This window comes from Notolepis coatsorum, assembly GCF_963971535.1.
Source record: "Notolepis coatsorum genome assembly, chromosome: 2".
Classification (NCBI taxonomy): Eukaryota; Metazoa; Chordata; class Actinopteri; order Aulopiformes; family Paralepididae; genus Notolepis; species Notolepis coatsorum.
In genome coordinates this window covers 227228260-227245805 of record NC_140166.1, presented here as the reverse complement: position 1 = coordinate 227245805, position 17546 = coordinate 227228260, and the positions used below count along the sequence as shown (strand labels likewise).

Below are 17546 nucleotides of genomic sequence, written 5' to 3'. Positions count from 1 at the left end.
TGAATTCCTTCTCACACATCCCTCCATGACCCTAACAGAGCTAGTGAGCAGCACAAAAACCTCCTCTAGCCCCTTAGACACCACATTTTTACGCGGATGATATCCAGCTGTATTGCTCTTTTAACCCTGATTGCCCTGATGATTTTAATTCTAATTTTACTGTTTAAAAAAAAAAGAGGGTCTGTCTGCCATTAAGGCCTGGTAAGGAAGCAACTTCCTCCAGTTGAATGAGGCTAAAACCGAGGTGCTCACCGTGGCCTCTGATAGGCCTTTCACACCGGCCGGGCTCCGTGCCGGGGCCGGTTCCTGAACGTAATCTCGAACCGGCCGGTGCGTTCACACCGGGAATAATTGGTTCGGAACATGAAAAATCGGTGCTCAGTGTTTTCTTAGAGGGCCGAACTAAAGCCTCCGTCATGTTCCAAACCAATTATTCCCGGTGTGAACGTGCCGGCCGGTTTGAGATTATTCGAGAAATGTTTGAGCTTCTCCAGGTGTAAAATATGTCTGCTGTTTTTTCTCTTGAGATGCATTGTGATTTTTGGTCTATCATTTGAATGGTTCTTGCTTTTTTATTTGTCTATTTTCTATTTTATTTCTGTTGTATGTAAAGCACTTTGCGAGTTCTCTGTGAAAAGTGCTATACAAATAAAATGTACTTACTTACTTACTAATGTCTGACTCTTACCACCTAACCTGCACGGACTACAACATACAACATATAATGTATATATCATGCCAGTTAGGGTACCTTGTGTATACTGCACCTGTGTATACTGTTTACCTTACTTACTCATATTATATATTCAGATTCTAAGTGTTATTGCCCATATTTATTGAGACTTATAATATAACTGATATACAGGCATACAGAGCCTTATCTGCACCTTTGATTACACTGTTTACTTGCTTATATTCAGAGTTAATTATCTTGTTTACACTGCTTATTTTTATCTTTGCTATAATTCTATTGCCTATATTTATGTCTTTCTACTATTACCCTGCCCATATGGCTGTCCCCTGCCCTCCCTCAGGTCCCTGCATGACTCCAGGGCGCTGAAGAGGGCGAGGAAGATCATGGCCGACCCATCCCACCCCGGTCACAGCCTCTTCACCCTGCTCCCCTCTGGGAGAAGGCTGAGGATCCCAAAGGCTGTGAAAGCTCGTCACAGACTGAGCTTCTTCCCCTCAGCCGCTAGGCTGATCAATGCCTCAGGTGTCCCCCCCCCCCCCCCCTCTGCCCCCAAGTGACACTGGCACAATGACACTGACTGCACTGCACTAGTCCTTACTGGAACTCTGCACTCTTCACTTTGTATATATATATATATATGTATTTTATTGATTAATCATCCACTGCACTGTTTCTTGTCCTGTCTGTGTTGGTGTTGTCGTTTACTGTGAAAAAAGAAAGGAAAAAATGCATACACTGTATTGCTGCAACAATTACCAATGTGTTTTTACACAAATGGCTTAATAAAGGAATCTGAATACCTGTACCCCCCCTCCCCCATGCTGCTATCCACAATCCACAATAACTGGATGGTGCACGGACAACAATCTCACATTAAACATAAAAAAATCAAAAGAGATCATCATTGACTTCAAGAGACACAGGGTGGACCCCTTTCCCCTAATCATCGCAGGTGAGGAGGTGGAGAGAGTCCCCTGCTTTAAGTTCCTAGGGACCCACATCACTGAGGACCTCAAATGGACTACCAACTCCACTGCACTGGTAAAAAAAAGTGTCATTGTCATTGAGCATCCTGATGGCCTGGGGATAGAAGCTCCCTCTGAGTCTCTCTGTACTGGCCATGAGACTCCGGTAGCGCTTGCCTGACCGCAGCAGTTCAAAGAGGCAGTTGTTTGGGTGACTAGAGTCTTTGATTATTCTCTTAGCCTTGGCCCTGCAACCATTTTTATGAAATTTGTACATGTACTATACAAGACTTCAGGCTATGGAGGACCGAGGTTTTATTTTCAGCCATACCAATTTCTTTGGAAATATACTTTAGATATTACAACTACTACAGAAAAACGTGAGTACACAAGTTCAAGTTCAGACCTATGAAAAGTGATCTTTCTTTATTGTATCAGAGACTTCAGAATGTTCTCCTTCAGAAGAGACCAGGCTTATGGATGGGCTATAAGTATAAAGTATAGCATTTTGGTTTGCAAAAAAAGTATGCAGTCCTCAAAAACGAAAACAAAAATGGCCACTTTTTGGGGGCGCTTGTTAAGAGTGGTCCGCCGACGGGACAACTGTGAGTTTGTCTGTTTGCCCCAGAATGTTCAGTAAGTGATGTAATGTGGCTCCAGGGTAAATGTCAAATTGTATGTGGGTGTGTGGAAGAGGAATTCTCTGAAGGTTAGAGTCCCACAGGAAGACTGTGGGTCTGCTGATATATGATGTTCTAGTCCTGTATGTTTCTCTGGGCTCTGGCTTCATGGGTGCAGGGTGTTGAAGGGGGGGGGGGGGTTCTTCCCATTCATCATTACACCTCTTGGTTTTGGTTGTTGGCGCCCCTTTTGCAAATTGCGCCACCTGTAGGGAAGAGTGTGTTGCTATAGTTATGGTTTAGATAAGGGGTCTATAGTTAGGATAAGGGGTCTATAGTTATGGTTAGGGTAAGGGGTCTATAGTTATGGTTAGGGTAAGGGGTCTATAGTTATGGTTAGGGTAAGGGGTCTATAGTTATGGTTAGGGTAAGGGGTCTATAGTTATGGTTAAGGTAAGGGGTCTATAGTTATGGTTAAGGTAAGGGGTCTATAGGTATGGTTAAGGTAAGGGATCTATAGTTATGGTTAAGGTAAGGGGTCTATAGTTATGGTTAGGGTAAGGGGTCTATAGTTATGGTTAAGGTAAGGGGTCTATAGTTATGGTTAGGGTAAGGGGTCTATAGTTATGGTTAAGGTAAGGGGTCTATAGTTATGGTTAAGGTAAGGGGTCTATAGTTATAGTTAGGGTAAGGGGTCTATAGTTATGGTTAGGGTAAGGGGTCTATAGTTATGGTTAAGGTAAGGGGTCTATAGTTATGGTTAAGGTAAGGGGTCTATAGTTATAGTTAGGGTAAGGGGTCTATAGTTATGGTTAAGTTATTCTCAATGTTGACAATGACACTATGTAACAACCCATCATCTACAGTGTTTCTACTACCTATCTTTGTGAAAGTGGCTTCTCAGCTCTGGTCCAGCTGAAGACAAAGCGGAGGAACAGATTGGACATTGAGCATGACCTCAGAGTTGCTTTGTCTACCATCACCCCAGACTTTGAGACTCTTGTCAGGAGCAAACAACATCCCCAGTTATCCCATTAGTTCCCTGCATGTTAAGCTAAGAAGTCTGCTAAGAAGGATATATTATCTATTATTATTATTATTATTATTATTATTATTATTATTATTATTATTATTATTATTATTATTATTATTATTATTATTATTATTATTATTATTATTATTATTATTATTTTATTTTATTGTGTTTTTAGCCCTTAGTTGCACTTTTGTTGCAACCCCAGTTATCCCATTAGTTCCCCCAAACTTACTGTAGGTCTGTTATGTTAAGCTAAGAAGTCTGCTAAGAAGCATAATTATTTATTATTATTATTATTATTATTATTATTATTATTATTATTATTATTATTATTATTATTATTATTATTATTATTATTATTATTATTTTATTTCATTGGGTTTTTAGCCCTAGTTGCACTTTTGTTGCAACCCCAGTTATCCCATTAGTTCCCCCAAACGTAGGTCTGTTATGTTAAGCTAAGAAATCTGCTAAGAAGCATATTATTTATTATTATTTTATTTCATTGGGTTTTTAGCCCTAGTTGCACTTTTGTTGCAACCCAAGTTATCCCATTAGTTCCCCCAAATTTAGGTCTGTTATGTTAAGCTAAGAAATCTGCTAAGAAGCATATATTATTTATTATTTTATTTCATTGGGTTTTTAGCAATAGTTGCACTTTTGTTGCACTTTTTTGTGTTTATTTCATGTTTTGAAAGATTGCGTATTACTGCAATTTTTTTTTTACATAAATCATAGTGGTTAAAAATGTTGTGTCGCGACGTAATGACTAAGGAAAATGTTGGTTCCCGAGGCTAGACCAGTTGAGAAGAGAACCACTGATCTACACTCACTGCACACACATCCACATGTACACACTCACTTTAAACAAACTCACCTTACCACTCACTTTACTCATTTTAGACACTTTAACACACTTTATATTTATCTATTAAAGATTTGCACTACATTCATACCGCATTTGCACCCTATCCTAAGTTTTGTACCTCATCTCATTTCTGCATTGTACCTCACTGTTACTCATTTTACTCTGTATTGTATATTGTTTGTATGTATATTGACTGAACATTCCTTTACTTACTTTTTACTTACTTCTTAATTACTTTTTTCTTTTTACTGTATGTAGCACACTCTCAGTGGCTCATACAGAAACAAGCATTTCATCAAAGTATTCTGTATTTTGTTGTGAGAAATAATAAACAAACTTGAAACTATAGTTATTGTTAAGGTAAGGGGTCTATAGTTAGGGTTAAGGTAAGGGGTCTATAGTTATGATTAAGGTAAGGGGTCTGTTTGATGAGATCCCTGGATTTTAGATCCCAATTTCAAATACTGCAAAACGTATGGCGGCTAATGAGAAAAGCAAGCTCTTGCTGAAAATGGTTTACTAAGTGTGAAAGCAGATGTTTACACACTTGTTGTTAATACAAATTTCGTTTTTGTTTAGCTTAGTTGACAATTATTAAAATACATGTTACAACAAGTTGTGCATCCTAAAATGATCAAGGATAGCATAAAAAGTCACAGACTTATTTCATTTGTATAGTCCTTGGTCTCAGCAGCACATAGTATATACATAAACATTAGTATCTTCAGCTAAAAGTCTAATTAAAATACAACGTTAATAATTATGTAAGAAATGTACAGATCTCATACACTAAAGCAGGAACCCTCCCTCCACTGTCGGTCTCCTGAGTTATTCTGGGACATTTTCACCTTGTTCACCTTGAAACGATACAGGTTCTAGCCCTGTTTGATGATCAGAGGCGACTTGTTCCACTCCTGTGGTGCTGTGTGAACATTGTTCTATCTGTGTTCTACACCTTGGAGGGTGCAGGTTTGCCTAGCCCACAGTCACGAAAGGGGCTAAGGACGGTTTGCCAAGCTAGATGTGGTTATGTGGCTGTGTATGAGAATAAACAGCATTGAGAAGATGCTACAGACATCTAATGCTGCAAAAGGCAGGGTTCAGTCCTTGAAAACCTGAAAAAGTCATGGAATTTAATTATAATGTTTTCTCCCAGATGTGGAAAGATAATGTAAAACGATACATAACTGAGATGTCTGGCGGGGTTCCCCCGGACCCCACCTTGAGAACCACTGTAATGTGAAGAGCAGGGCTGTCGCCTGTAGTCAAAAACATTCAAGTTCACTGATCTTGTGGAATTCAAAACAGCACAAATAATGTATAAAGCAAAAGGTAATGTACTTCCAGGAAACATTCAAAAACTGTTCTTTGAAAGAGAGGGGATTATAATCTGAGGGGAGAACTCAATAAAAAAAATTCTTAGTGTATGTACTACCAGGAAAAGTCCTTGCATTTCAATATGTGGAGTGAAACTGTGGAACAGTCTGCATGTTGTGCTTAACCAACGTCCAAATATAATGCAATTCAAACAGAGTTATAAAGAAATAATTTTCATGAGGTGAGGAAGGGATTTGACATTCACGGGTGTTCATTCACTTTTTTTTTTTTTTATGTCTTACATTGTGTGTATATATATATATATATATATATATATATATATATATATATATATTTGTTTTGTAAGGATTTAAATCTGTAAGGAATTACATTAATTTTGAGTAGTGGAAAAGGGGCAGATTAAATAAGTGTATCTTCCTACTCCTTTTCGAACATGTAAATTGAGTTATGTTCTTTATTTTTTTTTCATTTCATTGCTAGAGATTAATGATTTGTTTTTGTTTTATTTACATGTTCGAAATAAAGATTTAAAATAAAACAAATAGCCGATCTATTTCACATGTCCAGGTGCTCTGTGCTGCTTCCATCGCTTTGCTTTAGGTGCTTCACAGTCAAATCAAATAAAATCAAATGTATTTGTGAAGCCCGAAATCACAAGTTAATGTCCCCATGGGCCGGACACGTCTTCTTTAAACAGACATACCCCAGCGAAGGTAAGGAAAAACTCACTAAAAACCCAGCAATAGGAAAAAAGCACCACAGGCGATGTGGAGGAGAGAAACCTTAGAAGGGCTGTTCAAGGGGGATCCCCCTTCTTGGATGTCGGTGATAGTAGTGTTGCTATGGATGATCAGTGTCGTACAAAGATCCCAGTGTGACATCACACCTCACTTACCCATCAATAAACATACTGTCTATGAAATATGTTCTTCTGTTATTCATGTTTCCATCTAATGAGTACAGGTTGCTATATTGGTTGTTGTTGCTATATAGATTATATCCATCTAACCAGACCAGAGTACAGAGTAGCATTAAAGTGCATTGTAGTATACAGTACAACATATGGAGTATATGCTAAGCTAATGTGTGTACAGTATCATTGTTTACAATGGTACGAGTATATGAATACACTGTGGTTAATACTTAACCAATCTAACCAGTAGTTATTTTTTTTTATAGATATATGTATATAGAGTGCGTACAGTCTTATTATACAGTGTTATACGGATAAACTACAGGTTGGATAAGTAGTATAATGAAAGTAAGCATGAATACAGTGTAAGCCAGGTGTAGGCAGTAGATGAATGGGTTTGATTATAGACAACAGAATTGTGTGACATAAATGATGATGTAATACCGTAGATGACATCAGTGTTGGGGGATCACTTTATCTTGTTTGTGCTTTTCTACTGTTTTCTACATGTTTTCTACTTTCTGATTCGCAGGGACTTTTTCTTCCAGTCAGGTTAGATTAGACAGTATTGTCATCGTACAGCACAAATACAGGACGACGAAAATAAGTTGTCATCTAACCAGAGTGAAACAGTAAAGTGCATTAACAATATACAACAGTGTGATTAAATGTAAACAAGTGATTAAATGGAATATATAAAACGAAATGACTGAGTAATATGCTAATGAATCTGATGTGTGAACAGTATTATTATGTACAGTGGTATAACTAATAAGAGTATGTATGGGATATATACAGATATAGATATAGTATAGCAGCGTGTGCAGTGCACAGTGGACTGTAAACAGGGATATATGTAGATATATTAATACAGATATAGATACAAATATATACAGTATATTATTGTACATGGCTATCATGCAGTGTTATATGGTAGATTATAGGTTAAGGTATAGGTAGTTATTATGATTACAGTGTAAGGCAGTAGGTAGGTATAAATTGAGTATAGGCAACAGAGTTCACTTCAGAGACGTCCCAACTCAGATTCAATTGGGTTGAAATGTAAACAAAAACTGCATTAAAGGAAAACTCCAACATTTTGGGAAATTAGCTTATTTGGCATCTACCGTGGAGTTAGACAAGAAGATACATAAAATTTTTCTTCTCTGTGCATGCAGTAGGAGTAGGAAGACACGCACGTTAGCCTAGCTTAGCATCAGTCACTGGAAGTAGGTTCCTCCATTAGCCTAGTTCCAAACGTCTTCCTACCCCTACTGCATGCACAGAGAAGAAAAAGGTATGTATCTTCTTGTCTAACTCCAGGGTAGATGGCAAATAAGCTAATTTCCCAAAATGTTGGAGTTTTCCTTTAATTTCAATTAAATAAACTATCATGGGGGGGGGCGGTAGTGATGTCATTCTCACACAGCATGGTGAATAGTAACATAGTGATATCATGTTTCTTTGATCTCACTTGTGTGACTCACTCAATGTACAGTTTCCCTGCCTACCCAACCCCACCACCCCACCCACCCAACCACCTTCAATGTACAGTCCGCCCCCGACCCCCACCCCACCTACCCAACCTCCTCCAATGTACAGTTTCTTCCCCCTCAAATGTATAAACTCTCTTTTTTTAGACTATTTTTGTATCACAAACAGTACTGTATATTTGTAGATCTGGTATGTCATAAATGTCTAGATGTAGCAGTACTGTCTATCTGTATGTCATGTATGTCATATATATGTTATGATGAATTGAAAATGGGGGACCCTGATGTAAACAAGACGAAAGTCTTTCTCTGGTCTGCATCCCCTTAACAATTGTGTGTATTGAGCTGTACTGTATTGTACCCATTCTGCAATCTGTTAATACAATTTTCAATCAATCAATCAATCAATCAATCAATCAATCAATCAATCAATGACCACTACCTGCTCTGCGTCACTAGGCGGCACTGGTGTGCACTAAAGGGCCACATTCCTGGAAAAAAGAGAGAGAGAGAGAGAGAGAGAGAGAGAGAGAGAGAGGGGAAGGAAGGAACAACGGCGTGTTTTTCAAAACAACTTTAGCAGCAGCAACACCGTTGCGACTCCAAATCATTCGTTGTGACGGGAAAGAAAGAGGATAACAACTTTTTCGATCACTTTTTCCCCCTCCTGCCTGGAACTTGTTTTCTCCATGTTTTCCTCTGCAGTCTCTTGTTGTGAGAGGATCTCTCTTCCCGAGAGTGGATCATGTGAAGGATGTTGTTACTGAAGTGAGGAGAAGCGACGCAGAGCAGTCGCCTTGTTTGTTTATTATTGAGACCCAGAAGTTGTTGACAAATAATGAGAAAATGAGAATTGTTCTTTGGACCTTATTGTTCCTGTTACAAAGTGATCGAGGGATCTGTGGCAATGGTGAGTGAAGCAGATCTTTACTCTCTCTCTCAGGGGTTGTGGAATTATGGGTGTTTATCTGTGTGTATAAAAGTGCGATTTGTGTGAATTTTGTTTTGTCCCATTGGTAAAAATGCTTAGTATTGAGGAGGGCTTTATTTGAGAAAATTCAAATTGTAAATCCGGATTTGTTTTGGTAGTCTGAGACTTGTATGTTGAGGTTTTTTGTGTGTGTGGAGGACATCTTCAGTTTTGCAGGATTTTTGGAGAAAGCATGTCACTTGAGAGACAAAACACACTATATCCTATATAATTGTATATGAATTCCTCTTGTTTCTTTGTTTACATACATTGCTTGTAAACAGCTTATTGTATTTTATTTTTCTTGTGGCCATCTTGGTCTATATGTAATTTGTCAAGTATACTATATTGTTTATGTGTCTTGTAAGCCCATTATGGGCTGGCCTGGGCATACACCTGTATGTAAGACACGAAAATAAAAAAAACATCAAATCAAATCAGTAATAGTCGCCTCCCGCATAGCAGGTTAGAGTCCATACAAGGGACGTGCATTGGAATGTCGCCCTGAGGTGAAATCAGCAGCTGAGATTTTCTGTTTTATTAAGAGTTTCATTCCAAAACACTATCAATTTGGGGGATTGATTGATTGATTGAAAATTGTATTAACAGATTGCAGAATGGGTACAATACAGTACGGCTCAATACACACACAATTGTTAAGGGGGTGATGCAGACCTGAGAAATACTTTCGTCTTGTTTACATCAGGGTCCCCCATTTTCAATTCATCATGACATACATGACATCCAGGTAGGCAGTACTGCTACATTTAGACATTTATGACATACCAGAGTACAAAAAGAGTCTAAAAAGAGAGTAGGTATACATTTGAGGGGGAAGAAACTGTACATTGGAGGAGGTGGGGGGGGGGGGGGGGGGATGCTATATATATATAATGGGATATCTTTTTTCAATGTCTTTGGCCGTGGGCCAAATTGTAACACAGGTGGGACTGAGGGTCAGATAATGTGAGTTTATTTAGTGTATATCACTTCTCACCGAGCAAGGTCACCTAGTGCTCCACAGAGAATACATGTGAGAGAGTGGACTGGACGTTGATAATTGACACATAACGAGTAAGTAACAGTGCCTCAGGTCTAATGCCAGTGTGTTTGTACCCCGTACTAGTCAAGTTAGGTTACGCATCCTTTCTGAAGTAGAGTTAAAGTGCATCAAAATAGACCAAATAGAATATGACCAAACATTTCCTGGAACCCGTTTGAGGGACAGACATAATGTCAACGACATGTCCCCACTGGCTGTACTTTGAGAGGTCCTGATATTAGTAGGATGAAGTTCCAGTGAAAGACTTGCTCTCTGTCCTTTAGCCCGTAGAGGTCGTGCCAAATTCCACTCCCACTGCTTAAGAGGGCAATCAGAGCGTTTTCTTCTCTCCTTGGTAAATACAGACCACGGTCAGGGAATTGTTTACTCTCTAGATGTGTTCACAGAAAGCATTTCTCCCTAATGAACTGCTAAGTAATTAGGAGAGTAAACACCCAGTATAATACAATCTCAAATATGGCATGTTTGTGTGTGTGTGTCAAATAACTATACAGTGTGTGTGTGTGTGTGTGTGTGTGTCCTTTTGTGTATGTGTGTGTGTGTCATAGAACTATATGGTGTGTGTGTGTCTTTTTGTGTATGTCTCTGTGTGTGTGTGTATCATAGAACTATATGGTGTGTGTCTTTTTGTGTATGTCTCTGTATCACAGAACTATATGGTGTGTGTCTTTTTGTGTATGTGTGTGCGTGTGTGTGTGTGTGTGTCATAGAACTATATGGTGTGTGTGTGTGTGTGTGTGTGTGTGTGTGTGTGTGTGTGTCTTTTTGTGTATGTCTGTCATATAACTATGGTGTGTGTGTGTGTGTGTGGTCTTGGACACAACCACATGCAAACAAATGTGACTTTAGGAAAACAACACATGGGGACCTCAGTGAAGATTCAAGATTCAAGAGGTTTATTTGTCACATACATACCAGGGCATACAGTGAAATGCGGGTGGCCATGCCCGCTTTGATTGTGCAATAATACTAAATAATAAAATAGACATGCTAAAGTCCTGACTGAGATAGTGCAATACAATGTTAGCTAGAGATTAAGACACTGGGTCCTATGTACACTAGTAAACACTACTATACAATATACAGTTTTTACTCTATATCCTTATGCTATACTTGCTATTTCTAAATCTAAACTATACTATACAAGAACCACATCAGTTCTTTCCTTAAATTAAAGTGACCTTTATTTTCCTCATTCCTTTAAAGTGTCCTTTCCATTTTGTTAAAGTGACCGTTTGTGTGTGAGCGAATGTGTGTTGTGTGTGTGACTGTGTGTGTGTGTGTGTGTGCTCATGTCATGTGTACTTGTGTGTGGAGAGTTCAGTGTTCAATGTTCTGATGGCCTGGGGGAAGAAGCTGAGCCTTAGTCTCTCTGTTCTTGCTGCGTATGTGCATAGGCACTTGCCTGACTGCAGCAGCTATTCTGCAGGCTCTGGATTTGCACCTCCTGTTATATAAGTCCTGCAGGGGTGGTAGTGCAATACCCGTAGTACGCTGACGCTCTGCTGAGCGCACCACCCCTGTCCTGGGCCGTGCTGTTTCCAAACCAGGCAGTGATGTTTCCAGTCAGAATGCTCTCTACAGCCCCGGAATAGAAGGAGTGGAGTATCTTCCCCGATACTCTGAACTTCCTTAACTGTCTCAGGTGATAGAGGCGCTGTTTTGTCTTTTTTACCATGTGTGTTGTCCATGTCAGGTCCTCTGTGATGTGGACTCCCAAGTACTTGAAGCTGCTCACCCTGTCCACGATAGCCCCATTTATCCACAGTGGCGTGTGTGTCCCCTGCTGCTGTATTCTCCTAAAATCCACTATCAGCTCCTTGGTTTTACCAATGTTCAGGAGTAGGCTGTTATCCCGGCGTGCCAGTACATCAACCTCCTCCCGGTAGGCCTTCTCGTCATTGTTTGTCAAGTGATAACGGTCACAACCATCAAGCACATCATCCTATATCAGATTCCCCCTAAAGTACTGTGCAACCTTTCAAAAGCACTTTGCTTTGAGAAGTCACGTGATCATAACCTACCTGGCACGGCAGCTGGTGTCACAGTTTCACAGACCACCTGGCAGGTCACAGGTTAGTTTGAACACACCTGGAACCCTCCGCCATGCCATCATAAAAAAATGTTGACTTTCAAGACGGCAGTTTATTGTGGCAAATGAAGAGGTTAATGTTGTGTGTTGTCAGTCCTCATGTGAAGTTCAGATTGAATAGGCTACATATTAAACTCCGTACATGAGTAGAGCTGTGAATCTTCACTTCAATTCGATTACGATTCAGCTGTCTACGATGCATCGCGATGCAGCATATTATTTACATCCTCAATTTTATAATCTATATTGCACATGGCTACTTTTTCATAAATTAATACAAGCAGTCAGATAAATTTACTTTTATTTAGAAAGTTCTTAAATCAGAATGTCAAAATAAATGTCTTTACTAGTGTTGCATGATACAGATACTAGAAAGGTATCTCGATACCCAGCTGTTAACACTTTGATTGCCTAAGGCTAAATTCATGATATACCATAGGTTGCCAGCTCTATTTGTCTATGGATAAGTACCCCTTCTTTGCAGGGCTATAACTTTTTAAATTCTATTGCTAAATTGCCATTATTATGGCCCATTCAAAGTCCTATATGTATTGTTCATTGTGTAGCAACGTTAAACTTTTTCATTCACATATTCATAGTAAAATATGGTCTAATGTATAAGTATGTTTTCATCTCTTTCTGCAGCTTTCTCCAGAACGTGATCTATAGCCCCAAATGCATTATATTGATGATGAAATACAGTTTGATGGCAATCGGCGCGATATAAAAAATTTCAATTGGACGTACTTCTAGAAGTATCTACGTATCATCTGATGATGACCGGATGGGCGGGGGATCGTTTATAATTCCGTGGGCAGCGTTATATCATTCATCTATTGTGGGTCATATGTTCATCAGAGCAGTTTATATCGAACACGTTCAAAAATAACGCTGAATCTTACCGTATCTTCCTCGCGCCGTTGGACGATCAGCGTGGTGTAGACCGTTTTCGATTATGGGATGTTTATCCAGATGAACCATTTTCAGGTTGTATAATACTATATACGTCCAAATAACGTTGTTTATTGAGTTAGGGCGAGCGATTGATCATCCAGTGTGTTGAGATGGAGTCCGGCTACCGATCGCGAGTGCCCGGAGCACATAGGATGAGCACTTCCTGTTTGGCGAGCCCCTCCCTCTTGGCCGATCTGCCGATCGGCCACCAGATGGCGCTCTCGAACCGTTAAACAGTTGATGGGAGCTCACCAGTACATCTCAGGGCTCCGGAAAGAAAATATGATTTCGATCACAGATTTTTGAAATATTGATATCAAAGAGAGTTACGGCGTCCTCGGCAACTTGAGCATGGCGGGGAAGGACGCCTAAAAGCGTCTTCCGGCAGTTAAAGTGTTAAAAACGGTTCAATACTCCATTTAATTAGTATCAATACTTTTAGAATAGAATATTTTCTATGAGTTGAGTGGATGCATGACCAGAGCACTAGCTTTAATAATACAATAATAATAATAATAATAATAATAATAATAATAATAATAATAATAATAATAATAATAATAATAATAATAATAATAATAATAATAATAATAATAATATATTTGATTTGTAGAGCTGCTTTATAGTTGTGGAGCAAATCCCAAAGCGCTACATTGTAAAAGAACATAAAAGCTAGTAAGAAAAAAAGAAAATAATAATCTATCATGTTCTGTCACTGCATCGATGTAGAATCGTCCGCATCGTGATGCATCTTAGAATCGATAAATTTCCACACCCCTATACATGAGACACTCAGCTCAGAGGCTGAACATGAGACACTGAGTTTAGAGGCTGAACATGAGACACTGAGTTTAGAGGCTGAACATGAGACACTGAGTTTAGAGGCTGAACATGAGACACTGAGTTTAGAGGCTGAACATGAGACACTGAGTTTAGAGGCTGAACATGAGACACTGAGTTTAGAGGCTGAACATGAGACACTGAGTTTAGAGGCTGAACATGAGACACTGAGTTTAGAGGCTGAACATGAGACACTGAGTTTAGAGGCTGAACATGAGACACTGAGCTTAGAGGCTGAACATGAGACACTGAGGCCAGAGGCTGAACTAGGGCTGGGCGATATTGCCTAAAAATAAAATCTCAGCTTATTTTCACACCACACATCCGATTTACGATTTTAATCGATTTCTTTCTCTTAAAAACTAGAAACGAACGCCAAGGAAATCATTCAAATAAGCTTTGTTTTTATTTGACACAAAAAAAATGATCAAACCAAGATGAATATCCCTATTGGGATCGTAGTGCACTGCAAACCTAACTTTCACCAATCTTCACTTAAAAAAAGAAAAAAAAAATATATATATAAAATGTTACTCTTGATCAAACAAAGATGAATGTCCCTATTGGGATTAATAGTGCAATAACTTACTTTTTGTAAAATAAAAGGTGACTAGTGAAAAAAAGAAAAAAAATATATATATTTTTTGTAAAAATTGATTTTCATTTAAAAAAAAATCTTCCTAAATCATGAATTCGAATTAATCGATCAAATCGATTAATCGCCCAGCCCTACACTCAGCCTAGAGGCTGAACATGAGACACTGAGTTTAGAGGCTGAACATGAGACACTGAGCTGTACTGTACATGAGACCTTGTCTAAAGGAATACAGTCATTGATGGTTTCTGGTTTGTGTGTGCTTGGTCTGTGTTGCATGGGTGGCGTGTTTATAGTGTGTGTTGTGTCGACCGGCTGCATTTGTCTGAGTGTGTGTGACTGTGTTGGACCAGGCATATCTTTCTGAGTGAGTGAGTGAGAATGTGTGTGTGTGTGTTTATATGGATGGTTTGTGATATGTCAGGTGCATTTGTCTGTGTGTTATGAATGGTTTGTGTTACTGTGTTATGTCGGGAGGACAGAGGAGGAGGGGGACAAACTAAGAAAACAGGCAGAGTCATTAATACATTAAGGTGAAGAGGTAACAGTTGAGTTGTGATTTGTGTGTGTGTGTGTGTGTGTGTGTGTGTGTGTGTGTGTGTGTGTGTGTGTGTGTGTGTGTGTGTGTGTGTGTGTGTGTGTGTGTGTGTGTGTGTGTGTGTGTGTGTGTGTGTGTGTGTGTGTGTGTGTGTGTGTGTGTGTGTGTGTGTGTGTGTGTGTGTGTGTGTGTGTGTGTGTGTGTGGATGCTTTGTCTTATGTCGGACGTGTATGTGTGTGTGTTGTATGGATGGTGTGTTATGTTGGGTATATGTGTGTGTGTTGTATGGATGGTGTGTGTTATGTCGTGTGTATAATGTGTGTGTGTTGTATGGATGGTGTGTAGAGAGTTGTGCCCTTCCTGCTGACTTGTCATACAAAACTTGTAAGTCGCTTTGGATAAAAGTGTCGGCTAAATGACTAGATGTAAATGTGTGTTATGTCGGGTGTGTGTGTGTGTGTGTGTGTGTGTGTCAGTGGAGGCCAGCTGTTCTCCACAGTGCAGGTCTTTCTCCTCCTCTATGACGTACAGCCTCCAGTCACAGTAGACGGAGACCAACAACTTACCACACAAACTGCCTTTTGAGCAAAGATGTGTGTGTGTGTGTGTGCGTGCGTGTGTGTGTGCGTGTGTGTGTGTGTGTGTGTGTGTACTGAGAAAGATCCCCCTCCTCTATAAAAAAGGATAGATCTTCATACATAGTTTTATATGGACTGTCGGAGTGTTTTCTACATATGGTGGCCATTTGAATGCATGGGTCTGGAATGTACAGAACATCATAATAATAATAATTCATTACATTTATATAGCGCTTTTCTCAGACTCTAAGTGCTTTACAACGTAGGGTGGAAATTGCCTCCTTCACCACCACTGGTAGCACCAAACCTTGGGCTACGCAGGCTCAATGGCTGCCATACACTGGCACCAGGCACACATCACACTGACTACACACAATGGCTGAACGGCTCAGGAGACAGGGATTGATATCAGCCAATTAAGAGGAAGGGATGATTAGGTGGCCTTGATGTGGGACTTCTTTGGCCAGGAATGTCGGGGAACCCCAACCTCCTACTCTTTACGATAGGCGTCCTGGGTTCTTTAACGACCGAATTCAGTCAACATCATGGTACATAATCACATCTGGACAGATGTCTGTAAATATGTATCTACTGCACAGGGACCCCCATCAAATGAACCCTTGCACTGAATAACCATATACGTCTGTTTTCAAATTCTTTGGACAGCCTGTGTATTTGCAGTGTAGAAGTTAATCTAAATCACTTGGAGTGTGACTGTGATATCACAAGAAACGACTCAACCTCTACTGTCTTTAACTATGAATGAACACAACACTAACTTATCATCTTTAGATAATAAAGTACTCAACCTCTACTGTCTTTAACTATGAATGAACACGGCACTCTAACATACCATCTTTAGATAATAAAGTACTCAACCTCTACTGTCTTTAACTATGAATGAACACGGCACTCTAACTTACCATCTTTAGATAATAAAGTACTCAACCTCTACTGTCTTTAACTATGAATGAACACGGCACTCTAACTTACCATCTTTAGATAATAAAGTACTCAACCTCTACTGTCTTTAACCGAATGAACACAACACTAACTTACCATCTTTAGATAATAAAGTACTCAACCTCTACTGTATTTAACTATGAATGAACACAACACTCTAACTTACCATCTTTAGATAATAAAGTACTCAACCTCTACTGTATTTAACTATGAATGAACACAACACTCTAACTTACCATCGTTAGATAATAAAGTACTCAACCTCTACTGTCTTTAACTATGAATGAACACAACACTCTAACTCACCATCTTTAGATAATTAAGTTTGAAAACATTGTTCCTCTGAAAACATAAAACAGACATATGGTTCTTCGTCTGAGGTACTCATGCAATAATATAATAAAGAAAACAGTACATGTAATACATGCACAGTATTATAGTAATATTGAGTATATTGCTTAAAAAGGTCCTCTCTTGTACATGTTCTGAGATCTAACCTGGGTTTGAACCCGGTGTGAGTCTTCTATTCAGAAAACCATCCAATCAGTCTCACGCTACCTGGTCTCATGCTATGAAGTCCCCTGCAGGGCAGCAATCCAGGAACAGGTTGGGGTTTCAGTGCCTTGCTCAAGGGAACTTGGGCAGATATGGTGGGAACTGTAGATGTAATACCATCCCACCATCCAGTTGCTAGTTCACATCTGTAGTAGTCAAGAGTCAAGTGTTCCTTTTATTAATCCCCTTGGGAAGATTCAGGTGGCATAGCAGCGTGGGGGAGGGGATGTACGGGCACAAAAGATAATAATAGAAACATAAATAATAATAATCATAATAAATGTTATTTGTATAGAACCTTTCATAAAAGACGTGCAGCCCAGTGCTTCACAGCAGTAACACAAAATAGACACCGGCATAAAACGAGCAAAACGTTGGCATAATTATAGATGGGCACAGAATGAGCATTAAAACCTCCCAGAAAAAATCTATGTAAAATTAAGAAAATAAATTGCAATAATAATAGGGTA

The 17546-nt window shown here is 39.3% G+C and overlaps 1 protein-coding gene across 1 annotated transcript in view; it reads left to right on the top strand.

The window, feature by feature from the left end:
• The first annotated feature begins 8553 nt into the window (after positions 1-8553).
• tyro3 (TYRO3 protein tyrosine kinase) overlaps positions 8554-17546 on the top strand; it is an 88912-nt gene continuing 79919 nt past the window's right edge. The window contains exon 1 of the mRNA XM_084336921.1: positions 8554-8837. Within this exon, the coding sequence (XP_084193047.1) occupies positions 8774-8837 (64 nt within the window). The 5' untranslated portion in view covers positions 8554-8773. The remainder of the gene's footprint in view (positions 8838-17546) is intronic.